A 26,079-nucleotide genomic window follows, 5' to 3' on the forward strand; every position below is an offset into this window, starting at 1 on the left:
TGAATCTGAATGGCACGTTGTATCCTTGGCAACACCATCGAAAAGGCTCCTAAAAGCAAGATTTTCGAGATGTACATTGCAATAGAGATGCAACTAGGTAACATTAATCGTTGTTGAAACTCTACGGAAAGTATATGGAGTTTTCTCCTGAAAGCTACCATTCATGGGTGATGCACATGGGCAAGGAGACTTCTTTGCAAGAAATTGACTGGGCCAGATGTATTTTTGAACTTGCAATTGCTCAACCCACATTGGATAAGCCAGAGAACCTTTGGAACACATACATCGATTTCAAATCAAACAATAATCGTGAAAGAGCTAGAGATCTTTTTGAGAAGCTTTTGGAGCAAATGAAGCATGTGAAGGCGTGGATAAGTTACGTGATGTGGAAGACATCCGCTGATTTATTGAAGAATGGTGTTCATGAATCTAATTGCAAACAGATGCAATGCATTCAACCTGCTCAAAGAGTTTTTGAGAGGGCAGTTGATTATTTTAGAACATCTACACCAAAATTGAAAGAAGATAGACAGGTGATATTGATTCCATGTGCGCTAAGCAGCCATGAAAAGTCAAGAAGAGACGTCTGACAGAAACTGAGGATGGTCCTGGTGGGTACGAGGAGTACATACATAACATCTTCCATCAAGAGTCCCTGTCATCAAATGTGGAGACTTTAGAAGTTGCCTATAAAAGGAAGAAACAAAAGTAGTATTTATAAATTGTTTTCTCTTCCCTAAGGAAGTTGGAATTTCACTGATTCAATACAATGTAACAGAAGAACAATCATTATAATTCATAATAATAAGAATTCAAAACAATCTTGGAACTTTCTTATATATGTCCTTATGTATACCTGCAACTTGTTCTTAACTTCAATTTATCTATTCCAATATTAGTAACTTATAACTTCAAATGCCGTAGAAAGCCAAAGGCAATGGTTCAATTTTAAGGTGTAACCATGTAAAGTAGTTTGATGGAAGTCTGTGAATCATTGATGCTTAAACAACCCATCTTTTGAGAAATTATTCCACTGTCCTGGACTATCACATCATCTTTTTTGTGATAACCACTCATAATCGTCCACCTCATATAAAATGGATCCAAGGTTCTACATGGTGAACTCATTTTTCGTACTAATTACTCATAATATGCCCTCAAGTACAAAAAAAAGAAAAAGATAATGATGGATGATGACATCTATAATTCAGGAAATTACAAGGGGAAAGAGTACAAGTCAGACTTCCATCCCTACAGCTTTTCACTCACCTCATCACAGAATGACTTTCAGCTCCATGTTTTTTTTCTTTGTCCCACTGTATTATAATTTTCCCAAGTTACAAATTGAAGGAAACGGTTGGAAAGACACTGATTTTCTTCTGTTATCAATTCTATGGTTCTTAATAGCTTCATAGCTTGAAATGGTCGAGCCCAGACTCGTCAAGGGACCCTAGACATAAACTTGCAAATATATATATATTTTTTTTTTGGGTGAACAATATATTCACTTGCAGAGGAGTATTTTCTTCTGTTATCAATTCTTTGATTGGGCCATAGAGCTTTGGAGTTACAAAAACACCATTGAAAAAGGACTCCACATAAATTCTTGATCCAACATCATTGGCGAGCACTCTATGACCCACATTTCTAAACTTGTCATTTGATATTATCTAAAACCAAACCAAACCAAACCAAACCGAGCCCTAAGTCCCACCAAATGAGGTCGGCTATATGAATCATTCTTCTCTACTCGACTCTATCAAAGGCCATTTGATTAGTCAGGTTAAGGAGATTTATATCTCTATTTACTACACTTGTCCACGTCAATTTAGGTCTACCTCTTCTGCCAATACTTCTATCTACCGTCAGTGTATCTCATCTCTTCACTATTACCTTTGTTGGTTTCCGTTGTATATGACCAAAGCCTCTCAATCTATTCTCTCTCAACTTTTCTTCTGTTAGTACTATTCTTACCCATTCACGATATACTCATACCTAATTTTGTCTTTTTTAGTCTTGCCCATTTGATATTATCTGAATAAATAAATAAATAAAAATAGTGGAAAGTTTTAAAATGCTACAATGCTACGTAACTAGAAAAAAATACTCAAAACACTCTTTGATTGGAGTAATTATCTTAAAACATCACGTTAACTATGTGCCCACCTAATAACAGGAAGCTATGTGCTTACACAGCACACACCACCATAAATTAAAATTTTTTTTTTTCCCGAGTATTTTTCTAGATACATAGCATTTCTGTGGAATGGTGACAGATAACAAATAATATGACTTGGAACGAACAAACCTGGAGAAGATTACCAATATTAATGACCAAACCTCCATGAATTGATTTAACATCAACGCATTGATTTTGATGCATGACTTGGAGGCCTCCAAAGCGGGTCTTGTATGTTAGGAATGCAGGATCAGAGTGCTTTCTAGTTCCCAAAGTCAGCACTGGCTCTGGGGCATGCTGGACAGTAGTGGCACATCAAGGTGCGCCCACATTCGATGGCTGTTACGTAGTCGCGTTTGAGGTGAAGAACCTCTGCTAATAACTCAGAGTATCTCCCAACTTAGTAACATTCTTAATGTACTCAATTGTTGTAGCTCTGCAAATTTACAGAGCAAATTAGGTAGAGATGAACTAGGGTTTGATCATTTCAAATTTTGTACATTGGTATTGATAAAACATAATGAAATTGCGGACAAATCTGGGAAGAAATACATTTAAACTGCCATATCAGGGTTTTAACCTAAATTCTGGATTATGTAGAAAACATACACTCCTAATGGTAGTACAAGTTGTTACACCAAGCTAAGTACCATAGACATGAACATACGACACAACGATTTAAAAAAATAAATAAATTAAATTTACAAGACACGATTCGCCTTGGTGATTTTTCATTTTAAAATTCAAAATAATAGGAGGAATTCATGCTGCTTTGATTATCTATAAATAAAGGGTCATGAAATACGAATTGCATATTTCAAATTCCTTTATTTTCTCTCATTTTCTATTAGTCATTTATAATTTGTTATATCTTGGAGGTGAATTGCTTGAATTCGAAACAGAAGATACACCCCACAGGTCTCCAACCAATATAATTATCATACAAATACATTGACTTGCCATTGACGAAAATTTTGTCCGCGGGAATCGACACCCATGTATACGCTCTTTGCCCAATTTTTTGTATAAATCCCTCCTCAGTTACCCATAACCAGATTAACTTTTGCACCAGGATTCCTTGATCTTATGGAAATCATGGTGGTGGCAGCGGATGTTACTAACAGCTATAACTAGTTTTTATGTCTGTACATCCAACGCTTAACATCGAGGAACTTCATTTTAAAGAATTTGAATCAACAAAAACCCCCATCAGTTGTTGGCCCATTGAGGTTCCCAACTAGCATTACTTTTTAATTTGAGAAACTCAAGGTTGGGTAATAACATCCTAAGGACTGATGTCTTCTCCCACCAACTGGAATTTTTCTGTTTGTATATAATTACTCATTTGTACATTATGATCATAATATTCCTAAATGAAGGGATCACAATGTACCCTATCATTTTGTATAAATATTTTATACAAATTTTCTCTTTATGTATCACTACTCAAACTATTAATGCACGGTGAATAAGTGATATACGCAGCCTACATGGAAAATTGAAGATATATTGGACCTATTTGGTGTAGTTTTTCTGAAGCTGAAAATTAATAATCAAAAAGTAGTTAAAGGACCTCTCCCACAACTTTCACATAATCAATTTTTTTTTTTAAATAACCTTATTCAAGTAATTTCTATCTTATCCGCTATAAACAGAAGCCTCACCAAATGCTTTGGTACAGACTTCCCAAATATTAAAAAAGAAAAAGAAAAAAAGAAGCTACTGGCAACCCTATAAACTGCACCAAACAAGGCAATTGTTAACTCAAAAGACTCTGTCCCAATTGAAGTGGCTGGTGTACCAAACACCTCAATCGGCTTAAACCAAGTAAATTTGAAGTCAGAACCTCCATCTACAACTATTGATATCTTTACTGTAAACAAGTCATGGAATAATACTCCAACAATTTCCTCACAAACAGTTGAATAATAGAAAATCACTCACAAATAGTTATATTAGATACAAGCATACTTAAACTAACAATTTCTAGCACAATAATGTAGCCAAGCACAATCAAACCTCAATCTATAATCCCACTTTTGTGTATTGGTCTCTTTGATAGCTCCTTTCAAAGCACCATTTTTGTTTCATTCAGAACAAAGGAGAGAAGCCAAAGCATGACAATCTTCATCCTGAAACATTATCGAAGTGGTTTTACTTTTTCTGCCAAAGGATATAATGTTATGTAAATCAATTCAAGTACTTCCAAAACAATGAAATTTGACTTAAGAAAAATAATCCTCACCTTGAAGTTGCATTCCTCATTAATCTTCCTGTGTTAAATCTTTCTTTAAAAAAAATAGTGTTAAAAAAAAGGAAAAGAAAAAGAACATGACAAAAAAATTAGAAGCAACACAAAAGCCATGATATTATTAGATGTTTCAATGCACTAGCTCACAGGTTAGTCTAGAGTGTTTCCACTTTGTTGATCAAGATCTTTGGTTATTTGTTTCCCATGCGGAATACCTAACTAGGATCGGTGAGACATGAAAATAGGAAGGAACAAAATAAGAATTGTAAATCACACAAGATTGAGGGTGGTTCATCCTAAAACTAGGCATACATCCGGAGTCATTGTGGTTTTGCAATGATTAGAAAAAATTACAACCAAGATGCAGAGATAGCTGCCCCCCAATTAAATATAAATAGTTGGATCTGCAGTTGAGTGATTAATATTCAATACTTATTAGGATCAACTCTTCCCAACAAAGATTGGGTAACAAGCCAAGGATCAAAATCCCCTCCCACTACTTCCAGGTTTTTCTTAAGGTTAAACTCTTAAGTCCCATTTGGTAATTTTTATATTTGTAATTTATTTGGTGTTTAATTTTTGTTTCCAAAAAGTAGAAACAATTTTCAAAATTTACTAAATTATATGGAAAAAAAAAAAAAAGTATTGTTTTTAATACAAATAGCCAACACAAAATTGATAAAGGGGATACTACTCATTTTTCCTAATACTATATTTTAGTAGATGCACTAGAAGAAAAGATTCAGTAAGTTGTTTAAACATCAACTTTGCTTGACCACAGTTTTCCCAGCCCCGTGCTTACTTGATATACTCAAAACAGTATTTCCATCATAGGAGGAAACTTCTTGATTAGTTTTGAGGATCATAACCTAACACTTTCCCTACTATAAATTGTGTGAGTACACTTGGCTAGGTCGGCTCAACTCACAAACGTAGTGCCCAAGCCCATCAGTGGGCTACGCCCGGCAGGTTATTTTCTAGTGGACTAGTCCAGCCCGGAGCAAAAATTTTTAGGATAAGCCTTCATGCCTGGGGGGTGGTTTACGGGTAAGCCCAACAATTCAAGACTTGGGCTCAACACCTAGGCCCAGCCCCAAACCAAGCCCATCCGGGCTTCCCTAGCCTACCCAGCATATAGGTCTGATCTAGGTCACCAGTCAAATGATGACCCTACTGTACACTTTGATAGCATCTTAAAAACACATATTTCTGTCATTTTTTTTTTTTTGGTTTTTTTTGGGGGGTATGTTTTTAAACTTCTGTCAAAACATACTTAGCTTAAAATGAATATAGATAGAACCCAAACATTGAAATTCAAATTGCAATTACATCTTTATTCTTATTCTCTCATGTTTTTCTAGCTTTCTTGGGTTCACTTTTGGCGATTTCTGTTTGAAAATATTCACCATAAAGTTGTGGACAAATAAAGGAGACAAAAAGCTTCAACAAAAGATAAATTATAGATTCAACTATAAATTGAAGAAGGCATTGTTTAACAATTGGCATTGGATGTAGCCAAGCTAGGCGAATTGGTTTTGCTTGTATTGCCAAGTCATATATTTTAAGTATGGACACTTCTAAAAAGGTGATGTATTCGTGTTGTGTTGTGTCGTGTCCGTATTGGACACTGACACTCTTTGGACACTTCTGGACACGTGTCTAACACTCCTCAAAAAGTGTCTTATTTTTTAATATTTTTTAAAAACCCAGACACTTTTCGGACAATTAGAGAACACGTGTCTATCGCTCAAACAAATGTCTATCTATTGGACACAAGTGAAACTAATTATAAGTTTGAACAAAACAATTTAAGATACAACAATAAAAGAAAAACCATATTATTAATTTATAGGAATTAGTGTCATATTATATTTTTTATTATCTTTGAAGAATAATATATTCATATATATATATGACTTATAATAAATATATAAAATTATATATTTCATGCGTGTTCTCCGCATGTCGTGTCCTACATTTTTTGAAAATTGGCTTGTCGAGGTGTTCATGTCGTATCCATGTCATGTTACGTGTCTGTGTCCACACTTCTTAGCATATATTAGAGAGGAAAAGAAGTAGAAACATAGAGAAAAAGAAAGATGGAGAAGAACTGTAATTGACATTTTAATAAGGAAAAAAAGGATTTAGGATTATTGAAAAGCCAAACTAGCATTACATACATTTATGGTCCTTAAAGTATGCGTTTCATTTTGTGTCACTTTGGTCCTAAGTTTTAATTTTTTTCAATTTTGTCCTTAAAATTTTCAATTTGAGTGACTTTAGTCCAATTTCAAATGGATCATCTAAATAGTTAACGTAATGATAATAAAATACACATATGGTCCCCAAAGCATGTCTTCCATTTCACTTTGATCCCTAAAATTCTGAATTTTATCAATTTGGTCCTGAAATGTTGAAGACAAAAATGAAACATAACTTTACAATATTGAGGGACAAAATTGACAAAATTAATACTTTAGGGAACCAAAATGACACAAAATCTATACTTTAGGAAACATAGTTGAAATTTATAATTATTCTGCTGATTTATACAGCCATTTGAAATTGAACCAATTTAACTCGAACTGAAAACTTTAGGGACATAATTGACAAAATTGGAATTTGAAGGACCAAATTGACCTAGAATACATATTTTAGGGACCATAACTGTATTCTATGTAGCCAAAATATTATGGGTTTTCTACAATCCTTCCATTCTGTTAGGATTTTTATCCTAAAGTGCATTAATGATGCATTAAATATTGGCAATTCCTTTTCTAACAAAACATATCATTATTGATTCAAAATGATTTGATTAATTATATTTTCCACCATTTGTTATCTCTATTGTTATCTTCATCCATTAAATATTCATTTTGTAGAAAACAAATTGAGTGTGTCAATCAGGTGGAGATTTTCTTTTTATTAAAGATTGAACAAGCATGCAAAATAATTCAAAGGTTGGACTTCACAGCTCAAAAGGGGGGCTGACTGTCGTGGCCTTGGTAGGCAAGGCATGGGCTTAATATCTCGAGGAAAATCGTGTCTGCAAATAACAGCTGTGCAATAGCTGACCTGTGCTCACCATCTTGCCACGAAGCCAACATCATGCCCGCAGACAGGGCGCGATAAAGGTTGCGACCAAAACATGCTCCCAGTATCTTCTCAGCATCTGTCTCTGTGCACGCGAAGAATAGACCCTGGCCGCAAATGGGTAGGTCGCGCCGCAATGGTGATGTTTATAAAAACAATGCTGGTTCTAAGTGTTTCTTTAACTTCTTCCAATCCGAAGTAAGAGAGGCTTCTTTGAGAAAGTGCTGTAGTTAGGCTGTTATGTATTTATCTCTATGTTTACTTGAGGATTATTTTGTATTGATCTTTCAAATCATCATCAAGATGTAAAATCATCCAAACATTTTGTGAGTGTTCTTCTTGGTGGATTCCAAGTTCTTGAGTTGTATGCTCTAGTGGATTCTAAATTGTTCTCGTTGTGGATTCAACACCGCTATTGTGGATTCAGTAATGGATGCAAATATCCAGTCAAGGTCAGAGGTGGAGCTACTATCGAAGGTCTCAAACAGACTCGTTAGCTTGGATTGGCATTTGTAAGAAATCTCTAGTGCTACTTTTCTTTATAGTGGATTGTTCTTGTGGCCAATCCCTTGATTTTTTTATCACATGTTGATGGATTCAAACTGTAATTTTTTCATATAAAAATCTTCTAATTGTGTTTGCTATCTTTTATCTCTTCAATTATTGATCATGCTTGCTTTGGATTTCTAAAATTAATAATCACGATATCACGGGACTAAGATTTTTCACATTTTGTGGAGTAATTTATTTGAATGGGCCAGATACAGATTGGTTTATTGATACGAATCATTCTTTTTTTCATTCTTTTTTTCCCAATAGTATATTATATTGTCTTGTATAATGTATCATAAGATTTTTTAACATCTTTACAAGTAGGTAGAAAAATAAATAATAAATTACACTTTGTCCACCCTATAAGTTTAAGGGTATAGCATTTTTTTTCCCTCACTTTTCCTAACATTTGAAATATTTCTCAATTTTCTCCCAAAACAAACTTTCATCAAATTTTCAATGGAAAATGTCACGTGGTGCCATGTGGACAGACATGTGGCATAAAAATAGGTAAATTACATTTTCCCCCTTTAAGTTTCACAATTTTCCGACTTTGGCCTATAAAGTATTTTTTCTTCCTACTTTACCCTTAATGTTTGTAATTTTTCTTAATTTAATCCCAAAACAAAGTACCATCCAATTTTGCATGGAAAAAGGCCACTTTGGTAACTGTGTTGTATAAAAATAATTAATATTAAAATTTAGTTGAGTTTTGAGAACTTTTTTTTATTTATATTAAATCATAAACAAGTTTGACAAAATTAAATACCAAAAAATATATTTTTAAAATTTTAAAAAATATTTGTGCTAAAAAGAAAAAATCATATGAAAATAATTAGTATTTTTTCATTTTTTTCACCAAACTAATTTTTAAATATTTTTTAGAAAATGAATACTTAAAACTCAACCAATCAGAGAGGTGTCTGAGTGTAAACGAACGATGGTTGTGGAATAGGGTGAGACAATGAAGGAAAGGGAAAAAGGGGGTGATGGAGCTAGAAAGGTGGTAGAGAGGTTGGGGCAGAGGGAAGACAATGGAAGTTCTATGGAGAATTTGAAGAGAAGAAAAAGTTGGATTAGAATTTGGGTTTGGGTTTGGATTTAAAATCGACAAATGTCCAAAATTAGTTTTGGGAGTAAATTAGAAAAAAATTACAAACATTAAGGGTTAAAGTGAAAAAAATATATATATTTTAAGGGACAAAGTGGGAAACTATGAAACTCAACGGAGGCAAACTATTTTTTTTTTTTTTATCGGCAAATGTTAGTTGTTAGATTAGCACTTATGGGAGAAAATCTCTCCACCCTTAGCAAAACACCTAAGTGTTTGCATTCTCTTAATACAACTCCCCTAAAATGAATTGAAGCCATGACCTCCTTGGGACTAAGCCCTAAGGAAGGCATGGTGACCAACTATAATTTATCTATTTTTGCATGTAGCGCCACATGGCTACTAACATGGCATTTTTCGTCCAAAATTGGATGGAAGTTAGTTTTGAGAGTAAATTGTGAAAAACTACAAACGTTAGGAGTAAAAGTGGGGGAAAAATACTTTAAAGGGCTAAAGTTAGAAAATCACGAAACTCAAGGAGGGTAAAGTGTAATTTACACAAAAATAAATATAGTTACGGAAAACAAACAAACAAACAAACAAATATCATGTAAGAACAAAACACTAACAATGCATAATCCTTACAATTAGAAAAATAAGGTTCCTTGAATTAAAGATATGCACATATCAATACTACATATAAAACCTATAGCAAAGTTCCAATATAATTATCCCTTTAATTTACAACTTTTGAGTTCTCAAATAGTTTGAAAACTTTAAGCTTCAACATATGTAAGTTGGCATAAATCAATAGCACAACATACTTAATACTAGACGAGTAGAAATTTGTCAAAAAGGTAGACCAAAATAAAAGATAAAGTATGATTATTAAGTTAATGAAAATTTATAACAATATTCATTCACATAAAATAAGTTCAATTACTTGCTTCACGATTGCTAAAGAAATTTTAACATAAGTTACATGTTGATGATATGTATAGATTTACTTCCAAAAATATCAAATCGCAAAATATGTATCATGAATCACAACATACAGACAACACTAGAAAGCAGGCATATATATAAGATAGATCTCGTTTATTTAATGTAGGGTTGAATCCAAAATGAGAAAGGATTATGATAGATAAGAGAAAATAAATAAAACATAAATATGACAAAGAACATACCTTTAGAAGTTGTATAATTATACTGACCAAAGGTCACTGAAGTGTTCCTAATCAGCACTTTCAGCCCATTGTTTCCATTGCTCTCTTGCTCTTCTTTAATTTTCTTGGCAGATTCCTTGGCAGAGGGATGACAAAAGGCTACCTCAATCATTTCTAGAGTGAGTACATCCCCCAAACTGGATGGTATTTCCTCGAGATTTTCACACGATTCCAGCAATAAATGTTGAAGGGCTGGAAAGTGACTAGAGCAGGTGATCCATCGCTCAACCTTGAGGTTCTTCAGTTTCAAGAATTTGAGTCGAAGAAACCCCTGATCAGTTGTTGCCCATTGCGGTCCCCAGCAAGCATCACTTTCTAATTTGAGAAGCTCAAGGTTGGGTAACAACATCCCAAGAATTGATATCTCCTTCCACTCTATCCCTGTATATCTCAAGGTTAACCTCTTAAGATTTGCAGGAAACTTAACCCCTTGGAGATTGGTTGACTGGATGCGGAACATATTGTGTAGCTTTAAAGTCTCAAGGTGTCTTAAAGAGTCTAGATTAGGAAACATCCAACACCCCGAATATGATATCAGAGGTCCACGAAATCCCAGCTTTGTAAGATGAGGAGTCCTTGCCAGTAAATCCTGAACAGGTCCATAAGGTTTTAAGTTTGCGATTGTTCGCAGGTTTTCTAATACAGAGGGACAGCTGTCATACATTGCTGCTTTTTCAGAAAGAAAAGGCGGAGAATATGCTGCTCCTTTAGTATTAAGATGCCTCAACTTCGGAATCGTCCAAAAATTATGTGGCAGAATAACCTCAGAATAAGTAAAAATAATGAGTGTCTCTAGGTTTGAGAGATTGGATATTGAGGGTGGTAATTCACAGTAACCATTCAACATAATTGCCAAATACCTCAAATTAACAAGTTGAGCCAGTTTGCTTGTAAAGTAAGCATTGCCGCTCCATAAGTCCAACACTCTAAGAAGTTTGAAGGTCTGGTAAATAAATGAGCACACATCATCAAATGGGTTGTTCCTAGAAGCAAATTTACGCACACAAAGCAACTTGTCCTCTGAATCATTGCCCAAGCAGAAGAATGACTGAACAATTGCTGGGGAATAAGATAAGGAAATCTGAATGAATTTTTCTAAAAAGTCAGAATGGATGCAGAGGCGACATTTGTTATTTGTTCTGTAATTACTTGAAGGAGGATAAGCATCTTTATAATTGTAAATCCTCTCTAAGAAATTAATTTCCCTTCCTTTCTTCAAGGATAAATCACGTAAAAGATCATGCATGCGGCATGATTTAATTCGACCGTCAAACCTTTTTCGAGCACCAATCACCAGACTTCTCTGAATTAGATCCATTAAGTAATCCTCCGCTACTTCCTCCAAACTACTCTGCCCAACTTTTTGAATAAACCCCTCAGCTATCCATAGCCAGATTAACTTATGCACCGGTATTTCTTGGTCTTCTGGAAATACTCCTAAATAGAGAAAGCATGGTTTCAAGTGATGAGGCAAGTGATCGTAACTTAATGCTAGTGTGTCCACGTATTGGTTTGGATCACTAACAATGTACGAGCTTACACTTTGGGCAACTTGTTCCCACCACTCTTGTGTCTTCTTGTTCTTTGCAAGAAGCCCTGCTATTACAACAATCGCAAGTGGAAGCCCTTCACACTTTTTCATTATTTGCTTCCCAATTTCAATCAGTTTTGGAGGGCAACTGTCATTCTGAAACACCTTCCATTGTAATAACTCCCAACCTTCTTCTTCAGTTAGAAAACGCAGACAATGAGGATGGCTATTAGGTGAGGCATGCATAGCCACCTCTTTGAGCCGACTAGTAAACATAACTCTACTTCCATTGTTGTCATTTGGTAAATACATTTTAAGATCAACCCAAGCACCAATATCCCATATATCATCAAGGACGATGAGATATTTCTTGCCCTTTAATTTCTTGTACAACTTTTCGCCTAACCTTTCATTGCTCTGGATTTCCTCTTTATCGTTAAGGACAGTAACACAGTGTAAAATGTCCAATAACATTTCTCTTTTTCTTGGTACTTGAGAAACATTGGCCCATGCACGAATATGGAAGTGGTGTGCGATATAAGGATCATTGTACACTTTTCTTGCTAAAGTTGTCTTACCGAGTCCAGGCATCCCAACAATTGATATGATGTCTAGCTCCGTCTTCCATCCAGCAAGTTGTTCTTTTATACTCATCGCCTCCTCGTCAAAACCCACAATAATTTCTTCCTGTACCATGTTTCTGTTCATCATTGAGGTTCTGTTCCTCGTTGACGGGACTCCATCAGAAGTATTTCTGTCGTGTAGGACTTGGATCTTATACATCTTGTCATAAAATTGCATCACTTTTACCTCAATGGGATTAATCTGTTCCATGATATCACTGAGATTTAAACGAAAATCAAAGACGAAACCAATTTTATTACCTTTGTTGCTGTCCCTCTGCCTTGCAACGTTGGTAACAAAAGAGCGGATGATTTCTTCTGTATCGTAGGCCACACAACTAATTTGCATCGCCAGGTTTTCCGATTCATCGTCCTCAAAGTGCTTCTCCTCCATATCCTTGAGAATGGCTCTTAGGAATCTTAGCTCATTGTAAAGAGATAGGATTTGATGCCTCTCATTTGCAACCAAATTGTCCTCACTGTTTATTAGCAGCTTCAAGATAGAATCTATAGCAGTTTCCTCCACCATCACTCCTCTCTCTGTCCCTGTCTCTGTCTCTGGGAAGACAAGCCGCTAACAAAGTGGGATTTTTGCAGGAAAACTGGTGGTGATGAGAAGAGAATCATGAAATGGGTTGGTGGTGCTGAAACGAAGAAACTGATCTTTCACAGTGAAGAATAGGCCCGTTGACATTACTATTTTTTTTTTTTTTTTAAGGATAAATTACCCTTACCTCCTTGAGGTTTTTGACAATTATAAGCATCTCCCTATAATTTCAATAGTTACACTAATTTCTCTTATTTTGAAATTATTATTAAGATTTTTCCCTTTTTTTTTTTTTTTTGAATTAATTCCCCAATCTGTTAAGGGTGTGTTTGATTGGGGGGATAAGAGGGGGGATTATTTACTGTGCGGATTGTAATCCGCACAATAAATCCAATCCGATGTTTGTTTTTTTTTTAGTCTGCCGGACATAGAGTCCGGCCGGGCTCCTTATTCCCCATATGAGGGATTATACTATCCTAGGGGGGGTGTGGGATAATTTTGGGGGGATTATTTACTGTTGGAATTAGGTGGTGAAATGATCATTTTGACCCTCTACTATTTAATTATGTATTATATTTAATATAATTCAATAAAATTTAAATGTCGCAATTTAAAAATAAAATAATTTTATTTAACTTTTTATTGATGTTTTATTTATTTAATTTTTTAAAATATTTTTTTATAGATATTTTATTTTAAAATTTTGTTTATATTTTATTTAATTTCATTATTTAAATGTTAATAGATGTTTTATTTAATTTCATTGTTTAATTATTATTATTTTTAAAAACAAATTTATTTAAAATTTTAATTAAAAAATAGTATAAATTTTTATTGATATTTTATTTATTTATTTATTTATTTTAAAAAAAATAAATTTATTTAATTGTGTAAAAAATAAAATAAAATAAATTTTTATTTAATCTAGCTAAAAATAATTAAAATATTAAAGATATGTTTAATATTGCTATTACTTAGTAAACAATTGAAAAAGGGTAAATAATCTTTTGTTCATTTATCCTATCCAGTCCGTCCAACCAAACGTTGGATTCACTAAAAATAGTCCTTTCTAGACATCTAATCCCATGAAAAAACAAACACAGGATACATATCTAATCCAACCAAATAGTCCGGGGGATTCACAATCCCAGGACTCAAGTCCGATAGATTCTAATCCCTCTTTATCCAGTCCGTCCAATCAAACACACCGTATACAAACGACGTTACTTGGGTGTGTAACATGACCATATTACCTTTTGGTCCGAGCGCTAAACCACAAGGGAAGTCCCTATAATCGTCAAAAATCTCAAGAGAAGTGTAATTTACTCCTCTTATATTCTCTATATTTCTATTTCTACCAACTCAAAATTTTTTAACACTAATTATTTCTCACAATAAGTATTTTTCATAAGGAAAATTCAAAATAGCTATATGTATTTTTACGATAAATTTTTATTAAAAATAGGTATTTTCAAAATTTTATAAAAACTTTATTTTCTCCAAATAGCTATTTTCAATACAAAAAATAAAATAAAATAAAAAATAAATACCTGTATGTATTTTTAAAATTTTATTCAATCTCTAACTTCTCAAAATAGGTATTCATAAAATAAAAAAATAAAAAAATAAAAAAAAAATTGCATGCCTATATGTATTTTTAAATATTTATTCAAACTCTAATATATATATTTTCAAATTTTTATTCAAAATCTAATATCTCAAAATAGGTATTTTTTTACATAATTTTTTTATTACTAATTATTTGTATGCATATAAAATATAAATTGGTGGTCTTTTTTTTAAAAAAAAAATCGATATCTTTTATATTTTGTTTCTTAATGTTCAAATAAAATATTGTATTTAATTTATTACAAGATTTGATGGTGATCAATTTGTTGGCCTCGATTTTGATAGAGACTAAATTGATACATCGTGTAAAGTACATGGACCAAATTGACACATTGTTAGACCTTCCGTTAAATTAACTTAACAACCGTTATTTATTGGACTAAAATGACACAATCCATTAAATTAAGGGGCAAAATCGAGCACATTGAAATTACAGGGACCAAATTGACACATCGTGTAAATTACAGGGACTATTTGCATAATTAATCCAATAAAGTTTAATTTTAATTTTAGATATAATAAATGACAAATTATTTGAATAGTTTAATATTCTCAAAATAATAATAAATAAATAAATAAAAGATCTTTCATTTCTTATTAACTAATTTTTATTCGTCGTAACAAGATTATATATGTATATATATATATATATTATCTTTAAACTTTGTTAATAACTTAAAGAATATTAAGTAGCTTTTTTTTTATTACATATCAATTAAAAATTTAAGGACTCAAATATAAAAATTAAAATTTAAAAATAATGTAAGATTGTGAAATGATATACGGCTTAACAATGATGGAGAAAAAAATGATAAAGAAAATTAAGGAAGGATAGAAGGGTGGAGCAAACAAAAAGGTTTATGGCACTACTATTGGTTGTAGCAGCAACCATGAATAAAAGAAGAAAGCGGAGAAATAGAAAGAAATAAAAAGAATAAAATAAAAAAAGAAACAATGGAAATTAATTTAAGAGAAATAGATAGATGGTTAAGAGAAAGTAAGAAAAATGAGAAGAAGAAAAAAATTGAAGAAAGAAGATGAAAAAAAACAAACAAACAAACAAAAAAAAAAAAAAAAAGAAAGAAGAAGAAGAAGAAAGAAGAAAACGGATAAAAATAAGATATGTACAGTAGAAAGAGTATTAATTTAGTGAGAAGAATAAAATAATGTGGGCTAAGATCCATGTAGCTCCGCCCATCAGAATAATAAATAAGAGAGGCCTTAGCAATTATGTAAAACTTCAAGGAAGGTCAATGCAATTTACCTTTTAATAATGCAAGAAATAAATGATCAAGGGAAATTTTGACTTTTTAACAACAAAGGTTGCTGACATGATCTCATTCTGTTAAATATTCTAACAGATAGATGATGGAAAGGGAAATCTTGATAATAATTTTAAAAGCATGAGAGAATAATGTAATTATTGAAACTACAGGTGTAACGCCCTAAAATAATAACAAAAATCCACATCATGATATTCAATGGAAAAACAAAAACTTACATAATATTAATCTTTCATTGATTCTCTTTTACCATACAAAAAATGTTATATGCATGTATATATTTATAAATCTTAAATTTTGAATCTATAGCATATAACATGTAATAATCATATGAAACAAAAGAAAGTACAAATAAGTTAATGCATTAATGGTTACATCTTTCCAAATCGATGCTTAGGAAGAACAAAATGAGTTAAACTTCATACATATAAAGCACAAGGCTTGTACAACAAATATTTATGCAAAAGAACAAAAAGAAGCTCTCGGCTCCAAGGTCCTTCCAAGCTACTTCTTTGGTGGAGGCATATCATCAGTACCTGAAAGTTGTTTTCCACATAAGATAAGCTAAAGCTCAATAGAGATACTTGAACACAACATATAAAGCTTAATAAGGTCATATGGTAAATGCATATGCATGCCATTTACCAAAACATTATACTATCTCTTTTAAAACAATGCAATGCCTTAGTTATATATCAATTCATAAAACAATACTTTTTAAATCAGAAAACAAGGTAGTGGATATAAAATACTAAGAATCTCTAGGTGCGTGTTTGTCAGTATACAAGCACTGCTAAAGCTATTTTGTAATAGTTGATTTTGGGTGACCGCTCGAGCAGTCATTTGGTTGCTCAAGCAGTCATTTGCAGCTTCCAGTATCTTGCGTGTTTACAGGCGAGATCGCTCGATGGATGGAAAGTTCGCTTGAGCGCACATTTCAAGCTCCCAGTATTTTCACTATAGCTCTACAAAACTTCTTAGACCATGCATTTACTGCTCGAGCGATGGAAAGTTTGCTCGAGCGGTCTCTTTGTATTTTGGCACTTCGCTTGAGGTGTCTATTCGGGGCAGCAGAGTTAAATTTCAATCCAAGCACCATTCTAGCTCACTTTTTCATACTCCTCTTTCTAATGGCCTTTTCTGAAAATCCTAGCTCAAAAATCCTAGATTCCATCTAGCAATAACAAGAATTTATCCTTCTGCTTTCAATAAAGTTGTTACTCTTGCCAAAAGCTACGTTTTGAACCGATTGCATCGTGTTATTTTGGAAGTTCATTGCGTAGATCTTTATCTTTCACTTGTAACTCTTAAGATAGGAATACTTTTACCCTTGTATATTTATAGTTTGGTTTAAGTGTGTGTGTATCTTGAGGTGTGGGGTGATTGTTGAGATACGTGATATATATATATATATATATATTGTAGCTTGCTTTTTGTGCTCCTCGGATGGGTTTAGTCTCCTCGGATACGATAGCCCTACAGTTCGGACTCCCGTGGTTCTGAATTTGATTTCACAAGTGCAATGTGAAATAGATAAACACAAATGAGTCCAAATCCGGCAAATCTTTTAGAAAATCGATTTTGAATCAAAAATGCCAAAAATAGACTGCATTGTTAGATTTCAAAGTCGCCACCTAAATATTTTTAGAAAATTTAGGAAACCCGTGACTCGTGCCAAAGGTCGCTTGTCCGTCATCACCAAAGTGTCTCAGCTCAGGAACTTAGGTATGAGAGGGGAAGGTCATGAATTTCAGCACCCCACTCACCCGATCAAAGATCGGCCTCTACTAATAATGATGTGATTTTTATGTATAGTATATGCTCTTGTTCTGATTTATTTATGTTGTCTTTATTATGTGATGCACACAAGTATAGACTAATTCGCCCAATTCGCCCAATTTGGAACGTTTTGATTTCATGTTCGTTTTGAAAAGTGTTTGAATATGTGTCACTTGAAAAAGTGATCTCATATGTACATTAATCAAATTATTCCAACTTAAGTGAAAACGCCTTCATTCAAAGGCATTCAAACAGGTATATCAACTAAGCACTTAGCCTCATGGTAATCATGCTTGACATGGCAACAATCGCACGCATGCAAATGCTAAAGCGAAAAAATGCTTACCTTAAATAGCCGAGGTGAGCCAAAAGAAAGGAAATAGCTAGAAAAATACATAATCCTAACGATGCAAAATGACTAATGTAACACATACAACATGCAATTAATAAGCTCGGCTACTAGTATGCATATGATTCAATTTAAGACATACGGTAAAACACGTATTCAAGTAAGGAATTTGAAATTGACATTGATTAGTATGATGAGCCGAACCCTTATGCATGCAAAAGTGGATATAAGTCATGGCAATGACATGAAAATGTAAAACATGATACTACCATTATAAGCAGGTAAATAAAAGGGAGAAAGAAATGAGGGTTGGAAGACATACGCAATATTACAAGTTTTCCCTCATACAAGAGGGTCTGAATGAATGTACTAATTAAACCAACTATTACAACACTACATAAATTAACTACACTAACTAATTATTACAAATTGAGTAATTAATTACAACACGGAATTAATTAACTAAGTAACTAGCTATTACAAATTCACAAGAATTTAACTAGTTAATGAACTAGCTATTACAAGTTTCAAATAAATCTTCTAATTAGCATTAACATTACGAGCCACGGATAACGAAGAAGTGCACATGCATGAACATGAATTTTCACCCGAAAACTTCTCTATTTTGCTGCCAGAACTGTTCTATTTTGTAGTCAGAAAATTAAACTGTTTTCTCTCCAGCCTCTACTCTGTTCTACCATGAAAAATGCCACTGTTTGCTCAACAAAAGGTGGCCGGTTGGCCAAGAAAAACGGTCCGCCGGATGGTAGGGTAGCTGGTCAGCCACTATTTTTTTAGTACTACCCTGCTGCAACAGAATAGAAACAGAGCAAAAACAGAGTGTTTCCAGGGGATGTTTATCCTCTTTGCCTCTCCCTATCATGGAATTGATCAAGGAAGGAGTAGACTCGATTCGCAAACTATCAATTGACGCAAACTCATTGCATGATGAGCTACGAATCAATAGGGGCAAAGTCTCAATAAATAACAATGAAAGAGCAACGAAGCCTTCTCCCTATCATGGAGTTGCCTCTGTAGGGAAGTGGTAGACATCGCTTCTCGAATTATTAACATCACTAATGAGTATGTAATGACTCGAGACACGATAGTTTTAATTAACGTCTGATTGAACCCAAACCAATTTTATTACTCTTGTTACTATTTTAATCCAATTTTATTAGCCTCTTTTAATTACTTTTCTATTCTTTAATCATTTTAGTCAAAAAATGAGAGTTATCTCCACTAAATGAGAAGAAGTGTCAAACAAGAAGTTGTTATTGGCATGAGAGAGATGTAATGTCTTGATAATGAACCTTTGAAGAGATTAAACCATTAAGCATGGAAGAGTCTCTTTCGCATGCCTTAAACAGCACTCGTTTGAAACAACTCTCAAACAAATAAAACCAAGAAAGGAGGGAGAGTGCAGAGATGGTTATTGTAACTGTGAACACATGTATGAAAAGCACAAAATAAAAGCTAATAACTCAAATAAGTTGGTGTCTAAGGCCTAAACCACCAAACCTATGACTACAACACTACAAGCATACTATGCAAAACATAAATGAAATAAACACACTAAAACAGTCCTAAAACTCACAAAACAGTGTTGGAATTAGTATGAAAAGCTAGAAAAATGAGTTAAAATAAGAGAGAAATAAAGCAAGTAAGCAGGCCTAATGAGGGGTGGCTAACCCCTCTATTTTTGGGACTTCGAAACCACATATTTAGCCTCTGAAAAACTCTGAAAATCAGTAGGCAAAAGTTAGAAAATAGGTGGGAAATACGAGGACAAAAGCTTGGAGAACAAGGTTTAAAGAAGAGTGGTTATTCCATCCACCTTTAGTAGCTTAAAATCACAAGTTTCAGCCCATCAAAGACATTCCAAAACAGTATAAAAATAGCAAGAAAAGAAAGGAAAGAAGTAGAGTAAAGAAGGCAAAAGTTATACCTCTTGAAGAGAGGTAACTCTTTGATTCACAAACCAACAAGTGCTCACCCTCAAGAGCTAAAATTTTAGTTCAAGAACCTTAGCAAGGAGCCTCAAATATTTGGTTTAGAGAGTATATGTAAGGTGTATATAGGTTGCAAGATAGAGAGAGAGAGAGAGAGAGAGAGAGAGAGAGAGAGAGAGAGAGAGAGAGAGAGAGAGAGATCTTTTGAAGAATTTGAGTTTTGGTAAATTTTTCAAGAATTTGATCTTTTCAAGAGGGGTGGGCTTGTATTTATAGAAAAACGGCTTCTCCAGTCGAAAATATCTGTATAGAGACAGTTGGTGCAAGGCATGCACATTGGGGGAGGGGGACAGCTGGAAGCAAAATATCTGCTGGTCGGGACACCTGGTCGGCCGGTCAATGAGTTGTATGGCCGGCCACAAAAAACTACTCTCAAGCCCAACTTCAAACGACCATATCTCCTTCATCCGGACTCGGTTTCAAGTGATTCTTGAGTCTAAATTGAAATCCTGGAAGTATACTTCTAATGGTGGCACCCACTCATCTAAATTCTAAGTGTGCAAAGATATATACCTAATTTAGTGAAGGCTACTCATTTCTTTCTTAACAGTTTGATGCCCAACTTCAAACGGTCATATCTCCCTTATCCGGACTTGGTTTTAAATGATTCTTGAGTCCAAATTGAAGCCCCCAGAAGTCTACTTTCCAATTGTGGTGGCCTCACATCTAAATTCTAAGCATACAAAGAGATATGAATAATTTTGTGAAGACTGCTCATTTCTTTCTTAACGATTTGATGCTCAACCTCTTCCCCAACTAGTTTTCTTCTATCCCCTCCTATTTCCTTCAACTCCAAACCTATAAATAAGATGTTTTTAAATATTTTTCAATGAGTTCACCTCCCTTCCATTTATTTCCACTTTGTCCTTACTCAGTTTACCGAAAAGTGAAAATTTTAAATGAAATGCGAGCCTCGAAACATCGTAGAAACATTTAGAAAAATATTTTCAAAAAAGAGAGTTTTAAGGTCTAAATAGTTTTGGTCAAAATGGAGTGTAAGGTTGGGATTAGAAACCGAAGCCTTTTGCTAAAGAATTTGAACGATTGTACAACGTACTTTTCATCATCGAGTATTCAACCTGAGATGCCCAAGTCTTAAGGGCGGTTAAAAACAGGATGTCTATAGTTGCCCCTCTTTGACAAAACTCGAAGTCATGAAATGACGTGAGTGAATGTCAAAGACCGAAGATGACCCATTTTGACAAGGCCGTAAGACTTGGGCAAACAAATAAAATGTAGATTTAGTTGGTTGAACCCGAGGGTTGCTTACGTATTCCGTTACAAGAAATCAAACCAGCGTAGTTTAAGGGCAGAATGCAAAATGATACACAATGTAACGAAATAATCAAACCACAAGCAGTGCAAAATACACGAATACCATAAATGAAGAAAGATGCAAATCAAACTACGTTTAACACAGAAAAAGTGTCGGAACCCTCAAACCACAATTCTTGCAGTTCGATACAAGGTGAAAACACAAAACAGTACGATGCAAAGTGCACAAAACAGTGCAATACAAGATGAATGCACAAAACAGTACGATTCAAGGTGCACAAAACAGTGCGATACAAGGTGCACAAAATAGTGCAATGCTGATGAATACACAAAACAGTGCTATGTGGGGGAAAATGTACATTATGTAGAGAAAAATGAGTAGTACATAGAGTAGTGTATCATGTACCTTATGAAATGAGTGCAGGGCAACTTGCCATAACTTATTGAAATGTAACTGAAAAACGCTACGGAAGGCAACTCAATGAAACTCTATTAAGTACAGAATAAAGTCAAGAGCAAGGGCAACCAATCATGCAGTTCAAAACAACTAGGGTGTATGAGCATGCATGCATAATCCAAAGCACATGTATTAGTCATAAGAAAGATGGCAATCCCAAGAGAGTTTTGAAATAGTTAGAGGTAACTTTCGAAAGCTGAATCATAGTAGAATCATCATGGGAGTGAGTTACCCTAATCCAGGGAAAAGTGCCCAACAAATGGCTCTAAGTGAATTGAGAGATAGGTTGGGTTCATGTCCCTTATTCAATTGATGACCCGATCAGATTCACTGAAAATTGCCCCTAGTGTCCAATCATTGGCCACCGATTGGGTTCATGCCCCTTGTTCGATGGATGGCCCAATTAGATGTACTGAAAATTGCCCCTCGTGTTCAGTCACTAGCCACCTTCTTAACATTATGCAGGCATGTGTGAAGGAGATCATCAGATTCCGGAACAGTTGCCAACCAATTAGACTCATGCTCTTGCCCGACATATTGAGAACTTACTCCAGTCCCCTCCAAAGTAGTGACGGATTCCTCATATACACCGATCATGAATGCGTTGCCCCTTGTATGGGCACTCTCAGTTTTTCTATGAATTCCACACATGGACTTGTTTTCAAGTTTAGAGTGAACATTCGTGTATGGAATTTTGACCATGCCATTCTATTGAATTTGAGCGACAGACTCGCTAGGGTGACTCAATGAAGAGCGCTTTTGAGTGACAGACACGCTATGGTGACTTGATGAAGAGCACTTTTGAGTGACAGACATGTTATTGTGACTTAATGAAGAGCGCAGACTGAGACAAACACCAGGCACGACACAACAGAACTCATAACTTACCCGAAAGTAGAAAAAGACTCAAGGTAACTGATCATTCATAGTGCCCCTAGTATTACTTATGCTCCTTTTAAAACTCAATTATGCAAAACCCAAGTTTCAATTCCTTTTTGTTGCTCAAGTTAGAGATTATACTGATAAGTTCAAGTGTTGAAAATTTCTCCACTTGTTGATTCAAGCTAGTTCTTTCTTACCCAACGCAAGTATATGGTATGCATAGCAGTCGGTGTAGCTCATGGATTGATGCGAAGCTGACGACGTGAATTGGGCAGGATGATCAGGTTGAGATGAATAAGATAGATATGGTTGAGACTGAACTTCAGGATGAAGTTGCCTACGTATCCCAAGAATGGGAATCAGGTTAATGTAGTTCATAGCTAAGGTCCAATTGGGTGTTGACACTCTCCTTTTGCACTCTAACTTTTGCCAAGGTCTCATTTTCAGGTTTTCAACCTTGCGAGCTCTATTTATTTAATTTCTCATTTTTCATGCTCAAACTTTTGCCTAGGTCACCCTTTCTAGTTTTCGGCCTAGCGAGCCTCTCAAGGATAGCGTTACTACTCTTGCCCTGACACGAGAATTGGCTTCACCTTGATTTGAGCTTGGTTCTCCATTCCTTATGCATGTCTTCTTTTCTTTTGCTCAATTTTAAAAGTTGGTTCTTCTCGCAGTGTGGTCCTCCTCGCATTGGCTTTGCCGAATTCAAACAAAAGTGATCTTCCTCATGGTTGATTAGATTTCATTCCAATGAATACCCATGGCTTGATGGTTGACTTCTTGTCCCTTTTCTTTTTCTTTTATTTTATTTTCCTTTTCCTTTTTTTTTTTTTTGGGTTTCTTTTATCCATTTCTTTTTTTAAATAATGAAAACATTAAGGGGAGAAATTCTGTGATTATAAAATCTGAAAGTCGTCTTATGTTCGCCAAAATGATCACATAACGGTGCAGAGAATCCCCAAGAGAATGTAGAATACCACGCATAATTCTGAATCTATTCGCGGGTTTGCAAAAGAAACAACTCAAATCATGGACTTTACACTGATAAGTCAAAATACACTCAAACCATTTGGGGGATCCTTCTCAACATTTGAGTTTATTAACAGAATCAAATTCAATAAACATTTTTGAAGTTTTTCTATTTTCAAAAGGTCACACATGAATTACTATAGGCACAATAAAATGATAAGAAATTTGACTCTCGTTTTCTTATTTAGAAAAATGAAGACCTGAGGGTACACGAGAGTGATTCAAGGGAAAAGACTTAATTGACGCAACAACGCAAGAAACGACAAAGAAAATAAAACTCACAACTCAACTATTTACAGGACACCACTCAAAACAAAACCAGTACCCTTGAAACAAAAGGGTTTTTCACTCTCTAAGTCCATTTGCAGATTTCAAAAACAAATTCAAGTTACCCACAGGAGGGTCCAAACCTGCCTTCAATTTAGGAATACGAACATCCACACCCAGTAGGATTGATTTTAGACATTCAAATTGAGTCTCACAAATTGAGCCTCACAATTACTCCGATTGTCTTCACAAAGGTTGGTCATTGGCAAGCCACAGATGGAATTTATGCTATGGGATGGCAATCTATTACGATTTGGGGGAGGGTTACTGACAGCTTTAGGATTTTTAAGTGGGGTGATGACCTTTTTGTTAATTAGGTCTTGAATTTCATGGCGAAGACGAAAGCAACGGTCAGTATGATGACCATATTGCTGATGGAGGTAAGGTCATGTCTAGGTGCAAGAGGAATAGGGAGGGGGTCGAGGATTGAGCAGTTTGAGATACCGTTTCTCCATCAGTGCGTTCAATGCATAGGTTGGGCTCATATGGAGATGGGTGAAGATTCTTTTTTAGGAGAAGGAATCATTAGGTTTAGAAACATTGGCAAATGGGTTGGCGGGTGTTGGTTGAGTATTTATGGGCTTGGGACTGGAATCAAGATGAGTGTTTCTAGTAAAGCATCCCTTTTCATTGTTTGCCCCCTAATTCAAAATACTCTCAACCTGAGCGATAAAAGTCTCATCCACAGTCTTTACAACAACTACGAGCACTTACTGCTTGTTCAACCCTTTGACTTCAAAGTCTTAACAGCCCACCGAAGATGTGCATAGGGATCAATACTTGTCGCAACCTTGTTTTTGCCATTTGCTTCAGCTTGGCCAAGGGATTGGGTGGCTATATCGAAGCGAGGCCCATTTGTTGTTGATATGTCATTACCTAGACTTAAAATAGCTTCGAGTTGGCCCTTTTCCACTACAGCTTACCCTGAGATTGGGTAGTTTTTTGACGTGAACCTTTTGGCATATGATGTGGTTGATGATAGAGCCAAGACCCCAAAGGCTAAATTTGCCATAGTTTTCTGAAGATCTTCAATCATGCTCAACAACTTAGGAGTGGTGGGTTTGGCCATTGGTGCCCGTAGTGTATTTAACCCAACTTGGTCTTGACCCAACTATTGGGGTTTGAGACGGTTGAGGCGATTGTGGACTTCAAGTTTGGCGATTGTGGTGGGTTTGGTGATTGTGGTGTTCAAGTTTTGGGGTTTGAGACGGTTGAGGCTTAAGTGCATCCATCACACATTAGCCCGTGCTTTCTAGAATGAATACCTCGGGCTTGGGTAAATGGGCTGGGGTGATATATATACTGGGATCGAAGGTATGAGGTAGTGCATGGATAAGGTTAAGGTGAAGATGAGGTACTTGGTCTTGGATGGGAAGTGGGTTCATGGTTACATTGGGTTCTTGAGGTGGAGCTATTGTTTGGTTATTGATGAGATTCTGAACCTCATGACGAAGACGACAGCAACGATTAGTGCCATGACCGCGCTGCTGATGGCATGCACAGTATTTGGTGGGGTTATGTCTAGCAGGGAATGAGTTAGGAAGAGGTTAGGGATAAAGGGGTTTGGGGTACCCTCTTTCCGTCAGGACTTTTAGTGCGCTGGTTAGGCTCATATGGAGGGGGTGAAAGTTCTGCCTTGAGGTCGGGTTGGGAGGGTTGTTTGTGGATTAGATTTAGCAAAAGGGTCGACAGTTTTGGGATTGGTGGCAACGGTATTGCTTTCAGTGGGTTTGAGAATAGTGCTACTATTAGCATTTCTACTATTGGAAAACACCCTTCTTATTGGTTCGTTTGTTCTAGGAATAATGCCTTTGTTAAATGCGCTCTCAATCTGAATCCCTAATTCATGCAAATTTTTGAAAGTGAACAGTAGAGCGACTATTAACTTTTGCAACATATTAGGCTCAAGGTTCTACGCCACTATCTGCATTTGGTCCCTCTTAGAAGGTCGATTTGTCATTTGTGTGGCCATTGCTCTCCACCTTACAACAAATTCCACAAAAG

General features: G+C 35.0%; 1 protein-coding gene across 1 annotated transcript; it reads right to left on the minus strand.

Moving 5' to 3' along the window:
• Nucleotides 1-676: 676 nt before the first annotated feature.
• LOC145800732 (putative late blight resistance protein homolog R1A-10) lies at nt 677-13,018 on the minus strand. The gene is made up of 2 exons (XM_082890463.1): nt 10,314-13,018; nt 677-687 (listed from the first exon to the last, which is right to left on the minus strand). Exons 1-2 carry the CDS (start codon nt 12,898-12,900, stop codon nt 677-679), a joined length of 2,598 nt encoding a protein of 865 aa, XP_082746589.1. The 5' UTR covers nt 12,901-13,018.
• Nucleotides 13,019-26,079: the final 13,061 nt, after the last annotated feature.

Source organism: Camellia sinensis, chromosome 10 (assembly GCF_055761805.1).
Source record: "Camellia sinensis isolate YWXY chromosome 10, ASM5576180v1, whole genome shotgun sequence".
In the NCBI taxonomy this organism is placed as follows: domain Eukaryota; kingdom Viridiplantae; phylum Streptophyta; class Magnoliopsida; order Ericales; family Theaceae; genus Camellia; species Camellia sinensis.